Source organism: Quercus suber, unplaced genomic scaffold (assembly GCF_002906115.3).
Source record: "Quercus suber isolate HL8 unplaced genomic scaffold, Cork oak 2.0 scaffold_138, whole genome shotgun sequence".
Classification (NCBI taxonomy): domain Eukaryota; kingdom Viridiplantae; phylum Streptophyta; class Magnoliopsida; order Fagales; family Fagaceae; genus Quercus; species Quercus suber.
In genome coordinates, this window is record NW_027069600.1 from 384112 (window position 1) to 394111 (window position 10000).

General features: G+C 36.3%; 1 protein-coding gene across 1 annotated transcript; it reads right to left on the reverse strand.

Moving 5' to 3' along the window:
* Positions 1 to 1570: 1570 nt before the first annotated feature.
* LOC112017537 (uncharacterized) lies at positions 1571 to 9435 on the reverse strand. Its single transcript, XM_024049999.2, has 7 exons — positions 8970 to 9435; positions 8318 to 8406; positions 8062 to 8200; positions 2996 to 3094; positions 2724 to 2846; positions 2301 to 2563; positions 1571 to 2187 (listed from the first exon to the last, which is right to left on the reverse strand). Exons 1-7 carry the CDS (start codon positions 9112 to 9114, stop codon positions 2077 to 2079), a joined length of 969 nt encoding a protein of 322 aa, XP_023905767.2. The 5' UTR covers positions 9115 to 9435; the 3' UTR covers positions 1571 to 2076.
* Positions 9436 to 10000: the final 565 nt, after the last annotated feature.

Below are 10000 nucleotides of genomic sequence, written 5' to 3' on the forward strand. Positions count from 1 at the left end.
AAAAAAAAAAAAAAAAAAAAAAAAAAAAAAAAAAAAAAAAAAAGTCCGATAGACAATTCTACTTGGATTTTGGAGTATTTGACAGAAAAATAAGATTTTTTTTTTTTTTTGGTCAAGAAGTTTTAGGCTTAAAGCATTTTGGGAGCATCCACGTGGGGCCATAAATTTAGCAATTTGGCATAGGGGTGTCCAACAAAAACTGTGACCCAACCACCCACCTAACCCGTACGATCCGGCCAACCCGATGCTGTGACGATTGACGATGGATCTCCACATCCAAAACCCGAAAACAGCGAGTCGGTTGGCAGGTTTTCACCCCAAAACCCAAAGAAACCCAACCAAACCAAGATATGGAGCATTTCCTAGTGAAGTTTTTTAGATCCAATGAGATCTCAACTATTTCCGGCAAGATCTCAGCTAGATCCGTGGAATCTCCACTGAATTTGGCGAGATCTCGTCGTTAACTCGTCAGATTTTGGCCGATTTTCAGATCTCTAACTCCAATCGAACCAACTGCCATCTGTTAAAGGTCGGATCCATCCAACTCGATCAATACTTCGGTCGGCGGCAGGTTGAAATTCTGACCATCCGATTTGGTCGGGTCGGCTCTGGGTTTGGCACAAACCCAACCCATAGACAGGCCTAATTTGTCACCACAAAAAGTTACTTTATCTATTTTACTACCTTATTTTACAAAATACCCAACATCAGTGGTTTTATTTTAACTTTCAACCCAATAAAATAATATATCTACTACAATAAACAACAACCACCACCATCAACAAAATAAAATAATATAACTTTTAATATATATATATATATATATTTACCTTCTTAGTTACACTGCATAGCCGTCTTTGGTGTGCACTATTCAGCTCAAAAGCCAAATTTTTTGGCTTTCCCTCCATCATTGCAGCATACTTTTTAGTATTGGTGGTGCTAAAAATAGCAATATGGCTTTTTAGCACCACCAATTTTAATGCTCCATAATATAAGTGGGTGAGGCTTGTCTAGTGAGCCTAGTCTACCAAGTCAGTCCAAATAAAATACCACCATAATTAGTTTTGTGTTCGGGTCGGATTAATGAGCACCTCAGATTAACAAGCACCCTTAGTTCATTTGTTAATAGATTATATTAAAGAAATTTTAATACCACTTTCATGAAATGGCAAAATTTAGATACAATACCTTAACTACAGTTCCTTAAGTTATCTAACAGTACACCTACATGAAAAAGTTATAAGTGACAAAGGTACAAGCTTTGACATCACAAAAGTTAGAGAATAAGAAACTGATTGCAATAATGTAAAATGGACACAAGAAATATGTGGAAAACCCTAATAAATGGATGAAATTTAGACCATCCTAAATGTTTTTTTTTTTTTAAATATTAAATATCGTAAATGATTATTATCATATTGCTATGTATATGCACCTAATTAAATTGTGCTAAATACTTAAATAAATTATTTTCCTTTTTGGTCTAAAGTCTTTCATCTATATAATTTAGGTAAGTTCATGTAGTTCTTACCATAACAATCTCATATTTAAGCAAATCAACTCCCAGAAGAAAAGCCAACCAAACACACTTGAATTGCAGCCCACAGACCTCATCTGATATTTGTATACAACAGTGGCTTACCTATGTAGCAAGTGGTTACTCTTGTCAGTCACACAGAGAGAAACAGCATTAAACAGTGACAAGGTATTCACATGCCCATGATGGTAAATTATTTCCATAAATTACTTCACATTCCAACTACAATGAATCATTTTGCAGATCAATGGAATCCACAAAGAAAGCGTTTTTCACCGTCTAACTGATGTCACCTTGCCTTTAGCACCAGAAGACGAACGCACTTGAGTGTTACAAGAATTGACTGATGAAACAAAAATGAGACTGTACCATCCCCACTCACACTGCCCTCATCTCTTCTCCCTATTTCCTCTTTTGTTCCACAAATACAACATATAAGGAGCGGATAGCTTCTTGTGTGTATGTTATAGTAACACAACAAAGTTAAGCTGCAGCTCGCATTTCATACCGTGTCAGCCAAATAATGTTGGTCAATCCGATCAGGCAGTGATGACACCAGAAACCCATGGTACAACAAAGGGTGCAGTTGGGTGTGAATTTCTATATGAGTCAGGATACTTGTCCTTAAAATTCAGTCTGGGCTTTTCCGCCTGTGTTTTGATAAAGTAAAAACAAGAATATTAGACTAGAATGAATCAGGAAGAAACTCAATATCACTGAGCAAATAAGTGCCAAGATAACAAAGAAATAGCCCGATACTCACAGATTTGAGCCAGCACTCTTGATGTTTGTGTTGATAGATATCTGGAGAATGACAACCATCCTCAGACGGGCAATAAACCCAAATGTTACATTTCTTTTCACCTGGCTTGGCATGTTTAGCATGATCCAAGCAAGCTTGACAGCAGTCAGCTGCGCTTTCTTTATGGTGGGTAAGGCCCCATCTAACGGCTGCACCATCATAATCCGTATGAAGTTGAGGATGGCATTCCATTGGTATTGGCCTGCCAGGTAAAATTTGATCCTCTGGAGAAGAAAGTATACCTTTGTCAATGATATTATAGATCTCCACCCGACAAAAAATGTGTACAATACACTTCTTAAATCTAGCATACAATGAAAACTGGGTTTTTTTGGTGTGAGAGAGAGGAATGGGGGGGATTGAGAGGGACAGAGAATAAATTACCTAAATCTTCTACACCCTCAGGTTTATCATCATGCTCCTTGTTAACAACTTCACCAGGTATCCAAAGGCCAATTCCTTCAGATAGCCCTGCCCAATCAGACTCCAAGGCTCTTACTATCATCCCTATGAAAAAGCAGTTCAGACTATTAGCCATCGGTCAAACAACGATTTACCAGCATTTAAAGGATCAAGCATGGGGATCTTTTAATGTTTTTTCCATACAAATAGAATCAAATACCAAAGAATACAGCCTTTGAAAGCAAAGACAATACCCGCTTCCTCATATTGGATAGTTGGATTCAAAGTCCCTTTGTTAAGGGTTAACTGCTTAGCTTCTTCTAGTTTTTCCCTCCGCCAACTTTCAACTGCTTCTGTTTATTTAAAAAAACAATATTGACAAGATAATAGCAAGAATGAGCCACCGTTATTTATCAAAAAAAAAAAAAAAATATCAAGAATGAGCCAATAATAGACAGACTCAAATAATTAATCATCACAGAACTCTGAGGAATTTAAGAAACATATTATTTAGCTTATTACATAATGAATTTCGGTTATCTACATTACCAGCAGCTAAAAAGTTCTTCCAAGAGAAAGTAGGACCACCCTTTGGTAAATGTAAAAATCTGTATGTTCCTTAGGTTATAGTTTTAGAAGGGATCAAAACTGTGCACTCTTGGGGGAAAACGTTATTGAGGTAGAGGGGGAAGCAATATAGTTATAATTTGGTAAAAGTAGGGTTCCCTATGCAGGTCTGAACTTCATTGTTTAACTGCAAATGCTGTGATATAAAGGTCACATACAGGTGATTTTCACACTTACTCATAAGAAACAATAGCTTCGACACTTTTTATGACTACATTTAGCATTCTTTTGAATTTTCATGCCCAGGGTTTCCTTTGAATCATTAGAAAATCACGTGATTGCCTCGTTATGATGAAAATTATAATCTGGATATAAATTATACACTTTAAATTAAATAATACAATATAAATTATTATCATATTATCATGAAGTTATTACATACTACTGGCTTTTTCAATCCAGTGGCATTGCTGGACGAAATAGAGGAGGAAAAAAAGTTCCAGTGGCATTAGCAATATACTTTTCTTCTTTTCTTTTTTCAGCTTTTTCTGGCAACATAGTGCACCATTAATGGACATTAAAAAAATTAAGTACTGAAAGGCTCCCTGGTCTCCATGAGTTGGTGACATCTATCAACAGACAACAGCAGCGGTGACTGGAAAGGGAGCACCAGCCACCGGAGCAAATTTTATATTGGGCCAATTTAAAAAAGAGGGCACTTAACACTATACCACTAAATATACAATTAAACAATCTCACACTTATAGAGAAATGTATAAGCTTTTGAACGTGGATTTTCCATGAGATGGTCACATCCACCAACAGCAGTTGTGAGTCACCAGCACTTGTGACTGGAAAGGTAGGACCAGCCACCAGAACAAATTTCATATTGGACCAATTTAAAAAAGCGAGCACTAGACATTGCACCACAAATTATCTCATTAAAACAATCCCACTTTTACATACAAATTTTGAATATTGATTCTCCTTTATCCATATGACTCACACAACACCTATACAAAGAAAAATCATTAGGAATAAGATGACCCAGGTGCATTGTTCCACAAATTTTTGCTCTGAATCACAAGTCCCTTGTTGTTTGGTGCAATTATACACCAGAACCCAGTCCCAAGTTCATTTCACTCTTGCATTTGCATATCATGCACTAAATTTCACTAGGAAAACATAATGTTGTGATGTTTACACTCACACAAAGTTTAGAGCCAGCAAGCAGAAAACTAATAAACACCATGTTTGACAGGTGCAACATCACATTGGATTTTTCATAGATCAATCACGCATCAAAAAGAAACATTTGACCATAATTTTATACGGTGTTTGGGTTAGAGATACTCAAGCAAAGTAAATTCAGAAAGGGATCAAAATAAAATCACATCAGAAACTTTCATTGAAACAAAATGAAACCAAATTGCATTTCAGCAGCTAATCTCACTTGCTTCTTTCTTTTGCAGTCAATCCATTAACTTGACAGTTTATACCATTCATTCAACAATCTAACCAATCAATGATGTTCCATTCCATTCCTAAAGGGCAGTGATTTCCCAATAAAATTCATAATTGTCAACGGAAATTGCTTTTATCAATAACAGAGAAGAAAGAAATTCTGAGGCTGGCTTATTAAAGCCACTTGTCAAAAGATAAACTTACTATCGGACTCCATGGAACCGCCACTGCAGGTCATGAAGTGGCAGCAACATAAATGGCTCCTAAGGAAATGGCAATGGTGTGACAGTAGTGGCAGTAACAATATGACACTAGAATTTGGTGATAGTGCAGTTGCTGGTGGCAATAGCATTGGAAATATAAATACTGGAGTGAGTGCAATGGTAGTCTCAAGGATGTGGTAACAGTGTCATCCATATTAGCAGCAATGTCTTGATGGATTTATGGTGATAATTACAACTGGCATTATGGCGTTAAGATTGATGGTACCAACAACAATGGCATCGTGAGTTGCAGACTTGGTTGTAGCTGTGGAGGTACAGATAAAGATAGTAGCAATAGCAATGCCCACGATAGATGAGACAGCAGTAAAGGCAGAAAGCTGGTGCCCAAGGGGATTGCAAGAATTAGTGGAGGCGGAGATAGGTAAAACCTGAACCCGAATGTGAAGCCTCCATTACCAAAATGAGAGCAAATTTTGCTGTATTGAATGATAATTAAGTTGCACTTATGCTTACATTTAAGAATAAAAGTGAATTTTACTACACCAGGCTTTTAGCTGATCTCAGACAAAATACAAGTAGAATACAATCTTCAACCCATAGTGCAATTACTTACAAATTGGTATCCAGCATATCATCCTTAGAATTATACCATGTAACTGTACTAGATGGTAAAACATGTCAGTATTGGGGTAAAGCCCCCAAGGACATTGAAGAAAATAATTTATTTATCTATGAATGAGCTCATTGGGCCATAGAAAACAAGACAACTTAAATAGTATGAGTAATATACTAATTCCTAATGGAACCGACAAAGCATTTTCACAGACTTTCCTCCCCCCTTTTTCTCCAACTTCCCAAGTGGCATCAACACAACCTTATACCCTTACAATTTATGCTCAAATCCCAGAACACAATACTGAATTGTTTCAGAAAAGAGAGAGAGAAATTATAAACCAACAGCAATTCCTTTCACACCTAAATCCCTCCCTTATGTACCCCCATAAAAAATCCCATCCTTAATTAATCTGGGTTGTTATGAAATCTGGAGAGACAAAATACAAGTTACTGCAAGAAGAGAAAGGAGGAGAAGAATTAAAGAATGTAAGTAATGCACACTATCCACCACATCCCAACTCATCTGATTAATTAGAAAATTACAAATTTTAAACATGACACCATCAACTACTAAGTAAAGTGATCATATTAAACCCAGAAAAGAAAGAATAATCTGATTTTGTCAACAGCCTATAAATAAGCACGAGTTTGAACACATAGCTCGCAGGACTTCAGCAAATCAGGAGCTACTTATTATCCTAGATGAGTAATGACAACAATGTTAAGCAACAAGACCCCAAATGCCCTCAATCTACGAGGGTAAGAATTTGGATTGTGTACTTATTATTTAATTACCATTTATTTCTAATTTCAGGTGCCCCTACAGAATGACAACAGAAATTTATACAGTCAAAAAGGTTTTTTAGAGATACAATCAATGTGTCATTTCTCATGATTCTGTAACTCCAGAGTATGATAAGCACAGAACAGGAAGAGAGAGAACTTCAATGTGAGTACATTATCATTCAAAATCCTCATAGCTGTATAACCGACTACAACCTTTTGGTTCTTAAACAAAATATTATTCTGTACTTATATTTTGGAACAAGTTTTATGGGGAGGGAAAAGGGGGTTGGTGCACTAGAACTTGTAATAGGGCTCATGGTTGTGGGTTATGGCGGAGTATTAGTGAAGGGTGGGAAACTTTCGCTAAGCATTTCTCTTTTGTGGTGGGGTATGGTTCTCGCATTCTTTTTTGGCATGATAAGGGGACTGGGGATGTTTCTCTTAAAATTCTTTATCCTCAGTTACTTTTTGTGTTCAACCAATAAGGAGGCTTGTATTTCTAATGTGTTAAGCCCTCCAATGGGTGATAATGATAGAGTGTGGAGTATAAGATTTCATAGGGAATTCAATGATTGGGAGTTGGCGGCTTCCTACTCCCTTCTTCATTTCATCCAAACCCGAATTCCTAGGGGTGGAGGGTGTGACAGGCTTTGTTAGAATCTTAATGGAAGTAGGAAGTTTGATACTCGGTCTTTTTATCATAAGATTCGAAATGCAACTCCTTCCACTTTCCCTTGAAAGGGCATTTGGAAAGTTAAGGTTCCTAAAAGGGTGGCTTTTTTCATGTAGACAGTAGCTCTTGGTCAGATTCTAACCTTGAATAATCTTATGCTTCGTGGTCGCCCTTTGGCGAATTATTGTTGTATGTGTTGTTGTAATGCAAAATCTGTGGATCACCTATTACTTTTTTGTCCGATAATTCATTCTTTGTGGATGTATATGCTTCGATTGTTTGGGATGGATTGAGTCATGCCAGGTTTAGTTGTGGACTTATTATTTTGTTAGTATCATTGGCTTGGGAAGCATAGTTTTGAGATTTGGGATTTGGTTCCAGGCTATTTAATGTGGACTATTTGGACTGAACGGAATCGGCGGTCTTTCGAGGATGAGGAGAAAGTTGTGGTTCAGTTATTAGAGCTTTGCCAGTGGACCCTCTTTGATTGGTCTCGATGTTGGGGTTTCTCGGATTGTTCTACCCTTATGGATTTTCTTTCGTCTATTAGAATAGATTAGGGGCTTCTTCCGTCTTTTGTTCCTTTTTTTTCCTTTGTTCACTACCGTGAACTCTTTGTGTTTTTCTTGCTATTCTTTTATTAATAATATTCTCTTCTTACTTATCAAAAAAAAAAAAAAGTTTTATGATTCACCTTAAGAAACCACTGTGAAGAGATGTGGACCGGTAGCAAAGCATGATCATATATGCCAGCACAACATAATATCTCAGGAAAAACCAAACAATAAAAGCCCACAAGGAAATGAGTTTAGGATTTAATCTGTATACTAAAGCATTGGACAATCGCATTACTCACACCTCAAGATATTTATTGCTTCAAAAAAGCTCATATAACCATAACTTATAACATCACCAATAAAATGCGTCAGCAATGTAAATGAATCCTTTATGACTAACAACCAAAATTTCGGTGAAATTAAGGTGCACCCACCTTGCTGTTGAGTAATGTTGGCACTCCCATTCAAGCTTTTCAACCTCACCAAAATCTCATCTGTGATCTTTTGCTTCAAAGGACCTGGCAATTGAACCACTTCTTCTCCTCCAGAAATCTCCTCCTTAATTACCTTCACCTTTTGGCCCCATAAAAATTTGAGTTTCAACTTTCAAAGCAAAAACACTAAGGAAGCAATAGCTCAAAATACACTAATACTCAAATAGTTACATCTATGTGAAAAAATGGATCTTACCAATTTAACAAGCTCCAAGGGTTCGGATGCTCTCCGAATCCGAATCGATTCCTCCATTTTCCTCATCTGGTCCGGGGTATATTTAACAACTGAAAATTTTTATTAAAAAAAAAATTATCATTTTATTAAACCAGCATTGAACATAAAGGAAAACTGCAACTGGACTCCTCACAAAACTCCCAAACTCAATTTGAATTGGAACTGAAATTTTGAACAATGAAAAAAATCATAACTTTCATTGAACATAAATGAAAATTGGAACTGGATTTCTCACAAAATCTACCAAGCGTATTCTAAAAATTGATCTTTTATCAAACCAGCATTGAACATAAACGAAAATCGGAACTGGGTTTCTCACAAAATCCCCCAAACTATCAAGCGGGATTCCCAAAATTTGATCTTTTTCTTAAACCAGCATTGAACATAAAGAAAACTGGAACTGGGTTTCTCACAAAATCCCCAAACTCTGTTGGAACTGAAACTTCTAACCAAAAAAAGAATGATCCTTGAATTACCAGCATTGAACAAAAACAAATTTTGAAACTGGGATTCTCAACAAATCCCCAAAACACTCAAGTGGGTATTCCAAAATCCATAGAAACAAGCTCAAAAGGTGGAATTGGATTGAGTACAAAAAAAAAAAGTGACTTACTGTTTCTAGAGACGTTGCCGGAGTAGATGTACAGAGAAGAATATAGAGAACGAAGAACATAGAGTGCGATTACAATGTTAATAGAGCAAACAACCCAAGTGGTTTTCTTGTACGAACACCCCCTCCTTAATCTTCCTTCCGCCATGTCCCTCTCTCTCTCCTTTCTTCTTTACTCTCATCCCATCATCTCTCTCTCTCTCTCTCTCTCTCTCTCTCTCTCTAGAAATTTGCACACAGATAAGTCTCAGATTCTTTTCCCTTTGCTCACAGATAGACTCAGATTCTTTTCCCTCTTTTATCAACTACTAGATCAGTTTTCAGATTAGATCGCAGGAATTAGAATTTAGAAGTTGCTTTTTTTGACAACCCACGCGTTTTGCTTGTGCTCTAAAAAAGTTGTCTTTTTTTTTGGTCCTTGTTTTTCCTATTGTGCTTTTCTTTTTCTTTTTTTCCTCAAAAAAACAAAATATTGTGTTCTTAAACTTAAACCATAATTAAGTGCATGGACTTTTTTTTTTTTGTTAACTTCTGATAATACCATTGATAATCACAAATAATCACCTGTGATTCCATTTTTGGGCTCTCTTTTGTTTTTTTTTTTTTTTACTTTGCTTGTTTTGCTTATCAAGATCAAACGTGTGTAATTGGTATTCGTTTTTATTGCTTGTTGTTTAATCGATTGTGTTATTGTAGTAAGTATCAATGTACCATCACGAGGTAAAAGGCTGTCATTTGGTTGTTAAAAGGGGTCATGATTTTAGTCGAATGATTACTTATCCCCCCTTATTGGATCTATAAATATCTTGCAATTAATGCCCCTGTTGCAATCTTGTTGTGCACATTAATGAGGATATTATTGGTATGATGAGAATTTTCCTCCGATTAAATATCGAGTCCAGTTAACGAGTGATTTGAGTCGTTAATTAAGGTTACATTTTTTTTTGTGATGGATTAGTTTTTTTATACTGCAATGGAGCATTTTAAATTCTTCCTCAAGGACTGTACAAATGCACCCATTAAGAAATGGATTA